Genomic DNA, 15,595 nt, shown 5'->3' with positions numbered 1-15,595 from the left:
TAGAGGGTTATTTTTAGCTCCTCACAGAGTGGCCAATGAGGACCGGATGATCTACTACTTGTTTGTAACACAATTAAATGAGAAGGAAAGTAGAAGATCATGGAAGATCGGTGTCTTGTGCACATTGCCAGAGTGGATTGCAAGGGTAATACTTACAGCGTGTCAATGGGGTTTGTGTCCCAAACATACTAGTATCTAGTCATCATAGCCGATGAAGCTTCCAGCCAGCTGGACAGGGGGGGGGGGTTGTGAGGGAGCAATGAGAATGGTGGGAAAAGGTCCCCGCCGTGAATAGGACTTACGACGGACTAGGTACTAGTAAGTATCTTGTGATGAATACGGGAGAAGAAAATTGAAGGGGGGCCCCGAGGACGAGGGCGACTGGGTCGGGAGGAAGAAAGAAACACGATGGTTGGTTGGCTGGTCGGGATGGTTCCAAGGGGCAAAGTGAAGGAAAGTGGACTGGGACAGTGGACACTCAACACTGCCAGTGGACAAGATGATGGTACCCGCCCTCCCACCACTGGAGCCTGTGGTATTAAATGAGGACCAGGTCAGGACACAGTATCTTTACTCTCTTAGTGCCGTGGGAGTAATAATAAATCCTCCCCAAGTGGGGAGGACCCAAAAACTGACTGGATCATTCCTGGAACAGGTACATTAACCAGGTGATCGACAAAGGATGAAAGGGGAGATTTTAGCAGCCAGACGCAATTCACTCCGTCTAAATAAATAGACTCGTTCCAAGTGGCTCTCCAATTAGGCTGGACGTGAGGAGGGCCCGGTTTGGTCCAAGTCAGGGCAAAAAATGGGGCGTCAAGCAGAGATCCAGACTTTGGCTCGATCATTATAATAATAACAGCCTCCATTAGGATCTCCGCCAGAGACATCCGTGACACAAGACTGATTCATTAGTCACATATCCCAACCCACATCATGGTCGGAGACGGTCACATCATCACTCATCAGATGGCATTCATCAAGGAGCAAAAAAGCAACGCAATGGCCCGGCTGCCGTCCATCCAGTCCAGTCCACTTGCCAATCTTTCCACCCGACTACTGTGTAGAAGAATGAAAGATTCCTTGGCCAGAGCTCCTCTTTGCATGTGTGTACAGCGATGATTTGTTCCCTCCGCTGCAACGCTCCTGCAAGTCTCCCAGCGGGGATTGGTTGCAGCTGAGGTGCTGCCGATAAGAACAGAAGTACGGAGTACGGAGTACTAGATAGTAAGACTACTTTGGTCGTCCCGACATCATCGCCGTCAGCATGATTCGACCTCTCGACGATGTGGTGTGATGATTGGCCTCGATCGCTCGTCCTGATAGGGAGAGACAACCCTCTTAACAGCCCTTCCTATAGTCCCGAGTCCAATCCAGTCCTCTTACCCCATATTCGATCATATCCTGTTCTGCGTTCGTTCTGAACTCGTGAGGTGGGAGGGAGGTTCTGGCCAGCCGGCCACAAGTCACCATTGAACTATATTAGATCAAATGGGTCAATGATGATGATAAGTCCAAAGGCATGTAAGTCTCCCGCTCCACTCTGGAATCATTGCTCCTGCTTCCCGGTGTGTCTTCGTCCAGCACCAGTACCAGCACCAGCACCAGCACCAGCACCAGCACCCCATCGCTCTCACATTCCAATCAGAAAAATTCTGTTCCCTCCTTCCCGCCCTTGTGAAAAAACTGTACTAGAAGCTTCGAGGGAAGCGATCATCAGTACTCTGGACAAGGAAATCAAACCAGGCATCGGAATCTGTGCAGGACTCGTGGCGATTTCTCATTCCTCATGCTAGTACATGTCTTTCTCCTCTTTTTCAATAGAAGTCAATGCAAGGAATTTCACAACTATTGAGAACCTCCCCGGGCCCCTTCTCTCTCTCTCTGTCTGTCTCCCAAAAAAGCTTCCAGGTTAGAGTAGGAGATAATAATAACAAATACAAAATAACAAAATAAATAAAACAAAGTACTTTCAATCAAGATGATTGACTTATTGATTATTTATCTGGAATACTACGTACTCACCCGTAATAACGAGGCAAGCTACCGGGACACCAGTATCACTTTCTACATAGTAGCTGCATCAAGCACAACACCCAAATGCACTACTCCCTATGCACCGAGTACTCCGTACTTTGTACTTCATAACAATAAGATGACGGACTTTTAGTCCACTGTGGTGTTTATCTCACACCTTCAACATGATTCGCACGCCCATCAAGGACTTTAATTAACACACACACACACACACACACACACACACACACACACACACACACACACACACACACACACCAGCGATCATCAGCCAGCTATCTACCACTCCCTAGGATTAATGAACAGCTGGCAAAGCCCAACGCGAAACCTGTCAGTCTAGTTTGTCGGTCGGTCCGGGATCATGGATGGCCCTGCTTAGTGCTTCACTGCTTTGGGATGAGCCATGAGCCATCACGGTACTAGGCACATTGCACAACCTCGGAATCTGCTGGCTTGGCGTCGAGGCTGTCGATTTGTACTAGGCCCAGATTGGGGGCACTAAGTCATCGGCCAGGACTATCATAGTACACAGTGTCTGTGTATAACCTTGGAACACTGAACAGAAGTAAGATTAACGAGGGTGGGTGACGGCCGGGCGAATGACTGAATGGGGGTTGTGCCTTGTGGACGCGCGCCCCGGTGGCCCACCCGGGCTTCGGACCACTTCCAGAATGCTGCTGAGTGCTGGCCTCCCCGGTTGACGCTGCCATGAGCAATCTGAAATCATCTCCGTTTCACGGTCAACCCAGGCAACGTACTGTCCTACGTATGTTCCAATTTCTAACCATCTAGGAAACTAAGGAGAATCACATCAGGCACAATCTTTAAATCGAGAGGAGAATTTCCTGTTCTATTGTCACAATGTTCCAGCCCACCACATCCTTTTTTTGTGGTCCCCCAGCCGTAATGTCATTAAGTTACAAAATGTAAACTCCATGCATCCGTCCCAACGGATGGCCCTCCTGTCAAAGAAGTGCAAACGCTCACCCGGCCCAAGAGGTATGAAGAGGGGATTGGAGAAAGAGAAATCAGAATACATAGGAAAAAGAAGGAAACAAAAAGGAAAACACCCGTACACCGAAACAGGGATAGATCAGTCAGAGCTATCAGGTATGTATACAAATCATGCGTGTTAAAACATCGGAGAAATGAGGAAAGGCTCTAGGGAATAACGCAAAGGTGAAATACAAGAAACCCTCATGGCTTGACCAAGCCATGAGACGTTCAGTGGTAGTACATTTAGGCCTTGTTCTCGCCCTCGCCGGACTGCTGCTGCTGCTGCTGCTCGGCCTGAGCCTTGTGCATCTTGTCGAAGAGGGTCAAGCTGGCGTTCTGGAGCTCATCGGTCTTCTGCTTGAACTCCTCGGCAGTGGCAGTGCCCTCGCCACCCTGGTTCTGGGCGACGAACTCGCGGAGAGAGGCGATCTTCTCGCGGATCTGGTCAGCCTCAGCCTTGTCGAGGCGGCTCTCGAACTCCTTGAGGGCCTTCTCGGTGTCGTTCACGACGCTGTCGGCGCGGTTGGCAGCCTCGATGGCAGCCTTGCGCTCCTTGTCCTGAGCACCGTACTTCTCAGCATCCTCAACCATGGACTGGATCTCGGAGTCGGAGAGACCGGAGCCAGAGGCGATGGTGATGGACTGGTCCTTGCCGGTGGACTTGTCCTTGGCGGCGACGTGGACGATGGAGTCGGCGTCAATGTCGAAGGTGACCTCAACCTGCGGGACACCACGGTGGGCAGGGGGGATACCAACAAGCTGGAAGTTTCCGAGAAGCTTGTTGTCCTTGACGAGCTCACGCTCACCCTGGAAGACCTTGATCTCGACAGCAGTCTGGAAATCAGCAGCGGTGGAGAAGGTCTGGGACTTCTTGGTGGGGATGGTGGTGTTGCGGTTGATCAGACGAGTGAAGACACCACCAAGGGTCTCGATACCGAGGGACAGAGGAGTGACATCAAGCAGGAGGACGTCAGTGACCTCACCAGCAAGGACAGCACCCTGGATGGCAGCACCGATGGCGACAGCCTCATCGGGGTTGACGGACTTGGCGGGCTCACGGCCGAACATGGACTTGACAGACTCGGTAACCTTGGGCATACGGGTCATACCACCGACCAGGATGATGTCCTGGATGTCGCCGGACTGCAGGTTGGCATCCTTGAGGGCCTTGCGGACGGGCTCAATGGTGCGGCTGATGAGGGGGTCAACCAGAGACTCGAGGCTGGCACGGGTCATCTTGTGGTTGATGTGCTTGGCACCGCTGGCATCAGCAGTGATGAAAGGAAGGTTGATCTCGGTCTGGAGGGAAGAAGACAGCTCGATCTTGGCCTTCTCAGCAGCCTCACGGATACGCTGGATAGCCATGCGGTCACCGGAGAGATCGAGGCCGGACTCCTTCTTGAACTGCTGCACAATCTGGCGAACAAGGGCAATATCGAAGTCCTCACCACCAAGGTGGGTGTCACCGTTGGTAGACTTGACCTCAAAGACACCCTTCTGGATCTCCAGAACGGAGATATCGAAGGTACCACCACCAAGATCGTAGACGGCGACAACACGGTCAGCCTCCTTCTCGAGACCGTAGGCAAGGGCGGCAGCAGTGGGCTCGTTGACGACACGGAGAACGTTGAGACCAGCGATCTGACCGGCGTCCTTGGTAGCCTGACGCTGAGAGTCGTTGAAGTAGGCAGGAACAGTGACAACAGCGTTCTTAACGGGCTTGCTGAGGTAGTTCTCGGCAGTCTCCTTCATCTTGTTGAGGACGAAACCACCAATCTGGGAGGGAGAGTACTTCTGGCCACGAGCCTCAACCCAGGCATCGCCGTTGGTGTGCTGAACGATCTTGTAGGGAACCTCCTTAAGGTCACGCTGGACCTCGGCGTCGGTGAACTTGCGACCGATGAGACGCTTGGTGGCGAAGAGAGTGTTCTCGGGGTTGACAACAGCCTGACGCTTGGCGGCAATACCGACCAGGCGCTCACCATCCTGGGCGAAACCGACAACGGAAGGGGTGGTTCTGGCACCTTTAGACAGCTCAAGTCAGCTCTCCATCACTCTAGTCGCGATTTACGCAGGTCCGATGTCGGCGCCACAGCAAAACCGCCAGTCGGGAAAATTTTTCTTGACATACCTTCGGTGTTCTCGATGATCTTAGGGGTCTTGCCCTCCATGACGGCAACAGCGGAGTTGGTGGTACCTGTGTAGACTATATTAGACCTTGCATCATTCGCGTCATGATCGCAGGGGGTGAAACATACCCAAGTCAATACCGATGACCTGGCCCTTCACCTTCTCCTCACCTCCCTCAGTGGAGTTCCATCTGCGGATAGAAGCACCGGGGACTCTGTAAGCAGGGGCACGAGCGAAACGAGCGGTGCGCGGGAGCTGGTTGCGATGTTAGTAACAGGCCTTCGCCATTGACCATCACAGGATCAAAACCTACCGCGCGGGAGAGACGAGTGGGCAACATTGTGTAATGTGATTAGAAGAACGAAATAATACAACTATTAAAAAGGAAAATATAAGAGGACCCCGGTCGATTCAATCGAAGGGCCTGAGGATGTGAGAGGGAGGGTATATGATGGGGCAGGAGGAGGAGGTGAGTTGAAGGAGACAAGAATTTTCAGCTCTTTCTGGGGAGGAAGAAACTTGAAAAGGAAGGGCGACGACGGCAGGTAGGACTAGTAAAAATCGTCCCGGAGAGCTTCGGCCCGTCGTCGAACTTGGTAGAATCACGGCAACGCAGCTGGCCACCCAATGACAGCCGAGCTTCCCTTTTGACCGCTCAAGCTGAGTAGCCGAGCCCATGCGCCGGTCCTTAGAAGCTACCAGTGCCCTCTGGGTGCGCGATGCCTTTGCCACTGTGGCTTGGATTGATTTTTATCCATATCCCTCAGCTCCAGAGCGTGTCTATTGTCAATGATCGGGAGCATGGGCGCCCTGGTCAGGATCCCTGTAGAGAGAGCAAAAATGAGCTGTTGTTGACGGAGTGCTCCATGGCAACGCTTTTCGCCTGGCTGACTTGCCAGTCGTCTTTTCATTAGAGGCTATTGTTCGATCATTAGATGAAATACATTGTAGTCACACAGTACATGAGTAATCCTCTCTATCATCAAGAATCTGTTTGTCATTCCATCAGCTACCTGCTAAGAGCTAACTTTGCAGCGAAGTTACATATATATCTCGCTCAATGACCCGGTGAAACGGAACTAGGATCGACCATTTCCCATGCGCATTCCTGATTCTCATGTTTGCCACACTATTAAACAGATACTATGGTCTCAGATACCACCCAGAGACCATTTCGAGATGAGCGATGTTCTACTCCGTAGAATGCCGATTTACATTCCCACTCGAACGAAAAAGATACCTCGGCAATAATGTCTTGTTTTTCTTTCCCCCAGACCCAGTGCACATACATCAATCATCAGAGGTTTTCTTAAAAAGGTCCTAATCAGAGGGTCTACTAGACACTAATCGAAATTACTTGCCTGTCCCTAGAGATTTATCTAAAAAGGCCCATTACTCCTGCCTAGTGAACTGCATAACCAGGGACTAGTCTGTTATGGAGTGGAGTGACTCATCGGCAAGCACATCAATTTCTGCGGATACCTTGCCAGTCTCTCACCGCATCCGATGTCAGAAAGGGACTCCATGAGCTCGGGATCTGCGTAGTAATAACAGCCAACCCCCCGGACATAACCATGGATGCCAATGGCGTGACAAGACTGCTCCCAGTTAGTCTGCGAACCTAGTCGGGAAGCCTCACGAGACGTGATCTATCAGCCAGCCGGGATCGGGCGGTCGCGGTCAATGGGGACCGCGCAGGGAGATGGAACGGGGGATCGTCTGCATTGAAAACAAACGGTTGAAAAAGAAAAGGGCAATTGTATCATCATGAATGACTTGCCGTAATTTCCCACTCGAATGATAATCCGCAGGTGCAGCGCTGGAAGCGGTCGCAAATTGAATTGACTCGACCGCATTCGCCGCTGGAGGTTCCCCGGATTGGGTCCGGCAAGTCTTACGTCATCCGTTCGCACCCGCCATGACCCTCCGAAATCGTCCCCCCAACGCAAAGGCGGATCAGTGAGTGGTAAGGGAGACCGAAGGTGGGAGAGTCGAAGTATCGAGGTTTGGTGCGTCGCAGTGTTGCTGGGTTCCCTCTGCTTGCCTACTTTACTCGAACGAGCTCTAGTACCTGAGACTTCTCTTCGGCTAGACCCTGTTTCCAGCACCCTGCGACACTGGTCTCCTTTTCACCAGTCTTGCCCAATACCACTTTTCTTTTTCGTCGTCGCTCTCCATCGACTCGCTTCCTCTTTCCTCCCTCTGCGTTGTCCGTCGATTCCGCAACATCGGGGCTTCGCTATAGCTGTACTTCCGACCATGTCACCTTGATGTCGACGCCCCTTCATCATGACTACGGATTCGCTTGCGTCAGTCTCCTATTGTCCCTATCTTTCAGGTGATGATGCAACCCGCCGATTGCTAATGTCCTATCGGTTCCCAGGTATCATCCGACTGAGTCTCTTATCCTTCCGAACAAGCGCCGCTTCTTCCCTTTCAAAATTCCCAACTTGTCCGTACATCGAGCTCGCACCAAAGCAGCCGATCAATGCTAATTGTGACATAGCCACCAGCAACTTCGCAATTATATTAGCACCGCCGACCCGGACAGGATTTACGTTGTCGTGGAGCGAGTCATATACTCGATCCACGTTTCATCACAGAAGCGGGAGACTATCGCCGTCATCCCCTTTGAGCCAAAATGTCTTGCTGCGGGTTACGGCTGGATTGGAGTAGGGGGCGCAGAGAATGGTGAATGCGCCTTTGTCAGGCTATCGTCCGATCGGAGTGCGCGCGTCCGTGCCGATACCCCGGCCTTCCAGCCCTCAGACGTGGACAGTGCCCTGCCAATTGAACTTGAACCCCCCGCGAGAATTTCACCCCCTTGGCTGCCTGGCGATGAACCTGGGCCAGCTCGCCATGGTGGGAGAAGGCAGGCCCCAGAGGTGCAGTTGCATAAATTTGGGGGCAGCATTGTCAACTCAGTCACTTTCCACCGACTACCTGGAGATGGTAAAGAGTTAGCGGATGAAGATGTAGCGATTCTCAGGTATTAACACAGCCATCTTGTGACCTACTGAGATGCTGACCGGGTTTGCAGTAACAATGATAAGACCGTTACCGTCTATTCCCTGGGCCGATCGAAAGTTCTCCGAGTGATAGATCATCCGGCATGCATGAATTATGCGATCATGTCGCCCGACTCTACTCTACTTGCTGCGGTTGGAGATGAAACAAGCGCATATTTCTATAAGGTTGCCCGGAACCTTGATGAGGTGACTGTGACGGATAATGGTGACAAAGTTTGTGGGTGGAATTGGAGCCTTCTTCGCTGTATAGAGATGGATATAGGCACCCGCTTCGACGATGGATGCTGTTTCACTATCGCTTTTTCTCAATTTAGTCGATTATGTGCGATCGGATCGCAATCTGGAGTTATCACCGTCTTTGATGTGAGATCAATCCGTGACATTATCCACCAGCCTGACGGCAACAATGCGATAATTTGTCATTTCAACTCGTCAAGGCCTTGCTGCAATGGTGGCGCTGTGCGCTGTATGGCATTTGCGCCCGAGCCTTGGGACCTCCTGGTGTGGCTTGAAGACAAAGGACGGGCTGGAATCGCCGACGTCCGTCAGGCTTTTATTCGCAGGCAGATTCTTGAATTGGACATGAACGAGCCCGACATGCAGGAAGTCCGTACCGAGCCATTGTTGGATGACTTGATATTTGAACTCGATAGTCGGGTATCTCCAGACACGCGCCATGAACTCGACGTGGCACAACGAGCAATTCTTGACTCGCTTGAGGGGTCGCCCTATAACCAAGGCGCGGCAGGATCGGACAATTCACCACTGAGTGAGAGCCTGATACAGGACCTCACAGAAAGAGAGAGGCTGATAGTTGAATTTTTGAACACAGCACGCTGGACGTCGAGGATGGAAGATGGCCTTGCAGAACGGCGAGCTAGAGCTAATGCTCATCCACACCCTGCGGTTCGCCCACGGTTTCACGGTTCCACAGAGGAGGCCAGTCGAGCCTCCCGTTTTACTTCGCCTCCCCGCCACGGCGATGCAGGCCGTGACTTGTATCGCGAGGAGCCACAAACGGAAGCTGGTGACCGTAGACAACATGCGAGGCGCCAAGGCTCTATTCTACTGACTCCAGGCAATAATGAAGCGAGTAGTCGGACGCCAGAAACGGGGCTGGCGAACATTGATCCACAGCCTAGCATTACACTCAGCTGGACCGCATCGCCCTCGGAGATGTACCCCAATGCTTCGGAAGCCCTTCCACACGCCGCAGATTCAAGCTCAAGTGATCCTAGTAGTTCTGGCAATGAGCTTGGTTCTGCCACTCGGACCCAAGGAACGACGAATCGCCCCTCCGCCAATTTCGACTATTCTAATATCACTGCAGACTTGTTGCCTCGACCGAGAAACCACCAGCGATCTCGATCTGGCCACAGACGGCCCGAGAGGCAGGATAGTACGCCCGAGGCCCTCCACGATACACCGCGGCTCTCGAGCACCGAATTGAGAGCTAGTGTGGCTGTCGAGCGCATTCGACGGCAGCGACAGAATCTGACTGAAGTACACAATCAAATGCAAACCCGGCATAGTCAACGTGACCAGCGATATCGGCAGCAACCATGGGGGTTCGAACAGACTCGATCTCCTCGGTGGATTCGGAATGTGCTGAACGAACTCCCCGACCGTAGCTTGGGGGTTGGCCGGGATCAGGAGCCAGGTAGCACAGCTGGAATTGGCTGGGGTGCTGATGGAAGAACATTGTAGGTGCCATGTCTCCACCCAAAGGTAGCTTCAACTGATTGATTAGATACATCGCCACTGTCGACGGAATCTTCGAGTACCAGATCGATGTAACGGACAGAAAGACTTTCCCTGTCACCACATACCGTTAGCAAGTAATTACGGACGCTTCTCCGGTTATTGCTTGGGATAGTCGGAGGTATCCCATCACTCTCGATGAGTGACTAGGCCGTTCAATGTTCCCATGATTTTCATTATTCTTTTCGATCTTCTTGAATTTATATCCATTCTCTCGGGGTTATGACAAGGCGCAGGTTTTGCAGGATGACTGATCTTCAGCATACAAGATTGGACGATTGGAAATAGAGTATCATCTTCGGTGTTGAAGGGGGTGGGAGTGGCCATGACGATGGCCCCCTGGGGTCCTGACCCCCCTGTCCAGCACGGGTATTTTGCGCGTTTGTTTCGGGAGCATTCCAATTGTAACATTTGGGGTGAAATCGCTGTTATGCATTTGCTTTTGGCGTTCCGGCGACTGCTTAGGGTGAATCACTCATGTATAAGGGTCACCATCTTCTTACTACTCGTTAGGCACATGAACAGGAATTCCATGTTTGACTTTCCTGTGTCGATTGAAATACCTCCTAGACCTATCTTTCAGCCGGGAAAATCTCTGCGATGCGAACTCCCAGGACGCAAGTCAATGGAGGGGGGCTAATAGATGAGGGAGCCAATGGTCCGTAACAATAATTTCTTCCGCTCTTCGCATCCTCATGGCATTCCGTGGGCGGAAGGCGTGCAGTCTCCACACGACGTCAGAGCTGGTTGGTCTGGCAGAGAGCGTCCGGCCAACTTCCCGCCGCCAAACACCGCCAATGAATAACTGGTGCTCTCTTCCCACCTGCGAGCTTCTTGGGACCTGTGCACTGTCAAGTAACCTGTGAATGCTAGCTGTACCTAGCAAGCTTTTCATGGGTCCGGCTTGTTAATCTTCCCCTCCTGCTCTTTCACTTCCCTTCGCCTGCCGCCTCGGCTATCCTGCGGGGTCTTCTTTCTGGACCTCCGCTCAGACCTTTGATCTGGTGTTCAAGTAAATCGCGTCCACATTCAAAGCTTTCTTCGGAAATTGGCTTCAAATGACGGGGAGTCTTACCTCGGCGCTGGCCGAGTTGAGTCTAAACTCGCAGAGTCTTAGCGGACCGGCCTTTGACGCACGGCTTGCCGAAGAGGAAGCTGGTGTCTACAAGAACTGCAAACCTCGACAAAGAGCTCGGCAGGATGCTGCTGATCTCAAGGAGGAGCTGGAGCGAGACTTTCTTACTCCTTCCTCTCAATTCAGTCCCGAATGGCTGAACCGTCTGCAAAGGTTTGATTGTCCCTACTGATTTGCGCCCTCATGCCCCGAGCCTTAATCGACAAGTTCAAGCATTTCCTGCTTGCAGCTAGGACGTGCGTTCATAATTCTGGCCAGTGTACCAGTTCCTACTTATATATGGTTCCTTGCAGACTGTTGTTGTGTCTGACGCATTTGTTTCCTGATACCATACTAACACAATGTAGGAAATGGGATGTCTCAACGGACTACACCGACCTTTTTGAAGTCGCAGGTACTCAAACACGGACCATCGTTCGGTTTGATCGTGATGGCCTTGAAGGGCGTGTTACTGGTTACCATGAAGTAACCGTCCCCGCCACCAGTGCAAATGCCAAAAACTCGACGTCTCTACTCCGCCGGCCAGCTGGCCGTGCAGACTTTGTGAGGGGCGCGGCAGGGTTCTTCCCGTTTGCTCCAGGTGGGTTAGATGGTGTCGAAGCGATTGCTGAGATGGAGTCTGAGGCCCAAACGACGGAGCACTCTAGAACCAGTGGCAAGCAATCGGGTCTTGATCGCATCATCAACTTTGGTGCTGAAGGAGGCCTCTTGGAGATTGCCCCTGGGTTTTCTCGGGGCCTGAAGTTCGAGCAGGCCAAGTCTAAAGAGGCTGCAGAGGGGGATCAGGAAGTAGAACACGCTCTGCAGCAGGAAGAGAGCGATCTCCACGTCGAGCAAGATGAGACTGCCTCAGACGCCGGAGGCGTCAAGATCGAGGACGAAGCAGAGCTCAGCGACGAGGAAGACATTGATTCTTTGCTGCCTGTAGAGTTCCCAGCACTGGAGCCCCACGCGCCGCTACTCGCAGGCGTCCAGCAAAGGAAAACTGGTAGGGAATGGGGTCATGTCGTTGATGTCAACAAGGAGATTTCCAACTTCCGTGACCTGGTCCCTGACATGGCTCGCGAGTGGCCATTCGAGTTGGACACCTTCCAAAAAGAAGCTGTCTATCATCTCGAATGTGGTGACTCTGTGTTCGTCGCTGCCCATACGTCGGCTGGCAAAACCGTTGTCGCCGAGTATGCCATTTCTTTAGCCGCAAAGCATATGACGAAAGCCATTTACACATCACCCATCAAGGCCTTGAGTAACCAGAAGTTCAGGGACTTTAGAACCGAGTTTGATGATGTTGGTATCTTGACAGGCGATGTTCAGATCAACCCGGAAGCAAGCTGCCTCATCATGACCACTGAGATCTTACGAAGCATGCTTTACAGAGGAGCTGACCTGATCCGAGATGTGGAATTCGTGATTTTCGATGAAGTGCATTACGTCAATGACCTTGAAAGAGGCGTTGTTTGGGAAGAAGTTATTATCATGCTTCCCGAACATGTCACTTTGATCCTCCTGTCTGCCACCGTTCCCAACACCTATGAATTCGCCTCCTGGGTTGGTCGCACGAAGAAGAAGGACATCTACGTCATCTCCACTGCCAAGAGACCTGTTCCACTTGAACATTACCTCTGGGCCGGTAAGGGGAAGTACAAGGTCGTCGATTCGAACAAACGGTTCCTTGAGAACGGGTGGAAAGAGGCTGACGAGATTATTTCCGGCCGAGACAAAGTCAAAGCTCAGAAGGCGGCCGAGGCCCAAGCCCAATCGCAAGCGAGCAGAGGAGCTCCTCAGGGCCGAGGACGTGGACAACAAGCTGGTGGGCGAGGTGGTGCCCCTCGTGGCAACTCGCAACGGGGAGGAGCTCCTCGCGGCCGAGGGCAGCCCGCAAATAGAGGCACGGGAAACATTGCCCGTACAGGAAGAGGAGGCGGGCGGACCACGGCTGCGCAAGATAAAACCGTCTGGGTGCAACTGGTTCAGCATCTTCGCAAGGAGAATCTGCTGCCTGGTTGTATCTTCGTCTTTTCCAAGAAGAGATGTGAGCAGAATGCTGACTCCCTGTCCAACCAAGATTTCTCTACTGCCTCGGAGAAGAGTTTGATTCACATGTTCATCGAGAAATCCCTCACAAGACTCAAGCCAGAGGACCGAACCCTGCCGCAGATTCTTCGTCTTCGAGAATTGTTGAGTAGAGGTATCGCGGTCCATCATGGCGGTCTACTGCCGATCATGAAAGAGATCGTCGAGATTCTGTTTGCTAAATCACTGGTCAAAGTTCTCTTTGCCACGGAGACATTTGCTATGGGACTCAACCTGCCTACCCGCACGGTAGTCTTCTCCGGATTCCGCAAACATGATGGCAAAGGATTCCGAGACCTGCTACCTGGAGAGTATACCCAAATGGCTGGACGTGCCGGACGGAGAGGTCTTGACACTGTTGGCTACGTCATCATCGTCAATTCAGGCAGAGATGAAGCCCCCCCGGCTGGTGCTCTGAGAAGGATGATTCTTGGTGATCCGACCAAACTGCGGTCTCAATTCAGGCTTACATACAATATGATCCTGAACCTCCTGCGCGTGGAGGCGCTGAAGATTGAAGAAATGATCAAACGAAGCTTTAGTGAGAATGCTACCCAGGCTCTGCTCCCGGAGCATGAAAAGCAGGTGCAGCTTTCAGAGGCCAGCTTGGCTAAAATCAAACGAGAGCCTTGTGACATATGTGATATCGATCTCGCTGCCTGCCATGCCGCGGCTATCGAATATGAGAAGCTTACTAGTGAGCTCCACGTTGGCCTTCTTTCGTCCCCTGTCGGAAAGCGCCTCTTTGTACCGAAGCGATTGATCGTATACAGAAAGGTAAGCGGAAACCCCTTACTGATAGCCTAGCTTAGCTAACTGGTCCCCAGGAGGGCTTCCGGACTGCGGGTGTCATTGTCCGCGAGGGAGTTACAGGTGGCCAGGCGCCTAGCATACAAGTTCTTGAAATTGGAAGGATAGGAAACAGGCGCCATCCCAGCGATATCCTTCCCTTCCTCCCAAGATTCAAGCACCTCCTTCAATCTTTGCCAACACGTGCTGCCGATATGGCGCTAAAATCGTACAAGGTGCCCCTTCTAGACCTAGAATGCGTCACGAATACGTTGATCAAACTTGGCGGCCCGATATGGTATCTTAACATCAAGAAGGGTGAGTTATTAATTACCAAATATAGGTGGCTTTTGCTGACACCGCGGACAGAGGCGATCAAGTTTGCAGACAAGGAACTATCGAAATATTGTGCCTCATGGACAAGTTCAGTCTGGGATGAAATGGATTGGGCCCGCATCAAAGAGTTACAAGTCCGAGACATACTAGAGAAGCGACAGGCGCAGGCCTCTATTGCCCAATCTTGCAAATGCCTGCAGTGCCCCAGCTTCTTGAAACACGTAAGTGTCGATCAGCTGTGCCCCAAAACATGTCGGCGCTTATACTTACACCCGGCAGTTTGAAATGCAACACGATGAGTGGCAGGTCAAGGAGAACATTTCGCAATTGAAACAGCTAATGTCCGACCAAAACCTTGCCCTGCTGCCTGATTATGAGCAGCGTATCCAGGTGCTGAAAGATCTAGGCTTCGTGGATGAGCAGTCTCGCGTGCAGCTGAAAGGAAAGGTGGCATGTGAGGTGAGTTGCCGAAGTATCCTCCTGTTTCTTATTACGTGCTAAGCATTCGTACAGATCCACTCAGCCGACGAGCTTGTTCTGACCGAGCTGATCCTCGAGAACGTTCTGGCCGAATATGAGCCCGAGGAAATCGTTGCATTGCTGTCTGCATTTGTCTTCCAGGAGAAGACGGAGAACGTTCCCACCTTGACTCCTCGCCTGGAAAAGGGCAAGGAGGCCATTGTCAGGATATCCGACCGGGTGAACGACTACCAAATACAACACCAGGTGATCCAAACTAGTGAGGACAGCAACGATTTCGCTAGCCAGCCGCGGTTTGGTCTGGCCGAGGTTGTCTACGAATGGGCGAAGGGAATGTCATTCAACCGCATCACCGACCTGACGGATGTGATGGAAGGCACCATTGTACGGACGATTACTCGCTTGGACGAGACCTGTCGCGAAGTGAAAAATGCGGCCAAGCTGGTTGGTGATCCGACCTTGTATACGAAGATGCAGCAGGCACAGGAGCAGATCAAGAGAGATGTGATTTTTGCTGCGTCGCTGTACATGTGAAGGGGCCATGGAAGGCAGGGCAACTGGCCAGTGCTGGATGGGCGGTGGTTCTGGGGCGAGGGGAAGGGAAGATCCCACGTGGGGAATGTTTTTTTTTCCTTTTTTTGTTTCTTTCTGTGCCCGAGACGGATGAATGGAGCACGCATGTCAAATAACGGACCCTCCGACTTGATTCAATCAATAGACCCTCTTCTATACATTGTAGTAATTGGCCCTGGAAAAATTCCGCCCAGATTGCCCCCCAGGCCCGAGGCCTCAGGCTGCAGAGAAGCAAAATTCTGCTACCGCGCGTGGC

The 15,595-nt window shown here is 52.1% G+C and overlaps 3 protein-coding genes across 3 annotated transcripts; 2 read left to right on the top strand and 1 right to left on the bottom strand.

The window, feature by feature from the left end:
• Positions 1 to 2,860: 2,860 nt before the first annotated feature.
• BO80DRAFT_422885 (Hsp70 family protein) lies at positions 2,861 to 5,623 on the bottom strand. The gene is made up of 4 exons (XM_025718917.1): positions 5,477 to 5,623; positions 5,292 to 5,418; positions 5,165 to 5,230; positions 2,861 to 5,057 (listed from the first exon to the last, which is right to left on the bottom strand). Exons 1-4 carry the CDS (start codon positions 5,501 to 5,503, stop codon positions 3,277 to 3,279), a joined length of 2,001 nt encoding a protein of 666 aa, XP_025577746.1. The 5' UTR covers positions 5,504 to 5,623; the 3' UTR covers positions 2,861 to 3,276.
• Positions 5,624 to 7,452: 1,829 nt separating this feature from the next.
• BO80DRAFT_442552 (uncharacterized protein) lies at positions 7,453 to 10,027 on the top strand (the record flags this gene model as incomplete). Its single annotated transcript, XM_025721274.1, has 5 exons — positions 7,453 to 7,472; positions 7,547 to 7,615; positions 7,670 to 8,152; positions 8,204 to 9,895; positions 9,943 to 10,027. 5 exons carry the CDS (start codon positions 7,453 to 7,455, stop codon positions 10,025 to 10,027), a joined length of 2,349 nt encoding a protein of 782 aa, XP_025577745.1.
• A 724-nt stretch (positions 10,028 to 10,751) lies between these two features.
• BO80DRAFT_401396 (SKI complex RNA helicase subunit SKI2) lies at positions 10,752 to 15,486 on the top strand. Its single transcript, XM_025717559.1, has 6 exons — positions 10,752 to 11,241; positions 11,436 to 13,938; positions 13,989 to 14,268; positions 14,320 to 14,507; positions 14,566 to 14,745; positions 14,800 to 15,486. Exons 1-6 carry the CDS (start codon positions 11,012 to 11,014, stop codon positions 15,298 to 15,300), a joined length of 3,882 nt encoding a protein of 1,293 aa, XP_025577744.1. The 5' UTR covers positions 10,752 to 11,011; the 3' UTR covers positions 15,301 to 15,486.
• The last annotated feature ends 109 nt before the right edge of the window (positions 15,487 to 15,595 follow it).

The sequence above is a fragment of the Aspergillus ibericus genome (genome assembly GCF_003184845.1).
Source record: "Aspergillus ibericus CBS 121593 unplaced genomic scaffold BO80scaffold_9, whole genome shotgun sequence".
In the NCBI taxonomy this organism is placed as follows: domain Eukaryota; kingdom Fungi; phylum Ascomycota; class Eurotiomycetes; order Eurotiales; family Aspergillaceae; genus Aspergillus; species Aspergillus ibericus.
The sequence above is the reverse complement of the archived record's forward strand: the minus strand, read 5'-3'. Positions and strand labels throughout refer to the sequence as shown.

Coding starts and splice junctions, on each gene's coding strand:
- BO80DRAFT_422885 (XM_025718917.1), bottom strand. CDS start 5,503: ATGTTGCCCACTCGTCTCTCCCGCGCG. Junction 5,419..5,476: donor CCACTCGTCTCTCCCGCGCG/GTAGGTTTTGAT, acceptor CATCGCAACCAG/CTCCCGCGCACCGCTCGTTT. Junction 5,231..5,291: donor GGTCATCGGTATTGACTTGG/GTATGTTTCACC, acceptor TAGTCTACACAG/GTACCACCAACTCCGCTGTT.
- BO80DRAFT_401396 (XM_025717559.1), top strand. CDS start 11,012: ATGACGGGGAGTCTTACCTCGGCGCTGGCCGAGTTGAGTCTAAACTCG. Junction 14,269..14,319: donor GTATCTTAACATCAAGAAGG/GTGAGTTATTAA, acceptor CACCGCGGACAG/AGGCGATCAAGTTTGCAGAC. Junction 14,746..14,799: donor AAGGAAAGGTGGCATGTGAG/GTGAGTTGCCGA, acceptor GCATTCGTACAG/ATCCACTCAGCCGACGAGCT.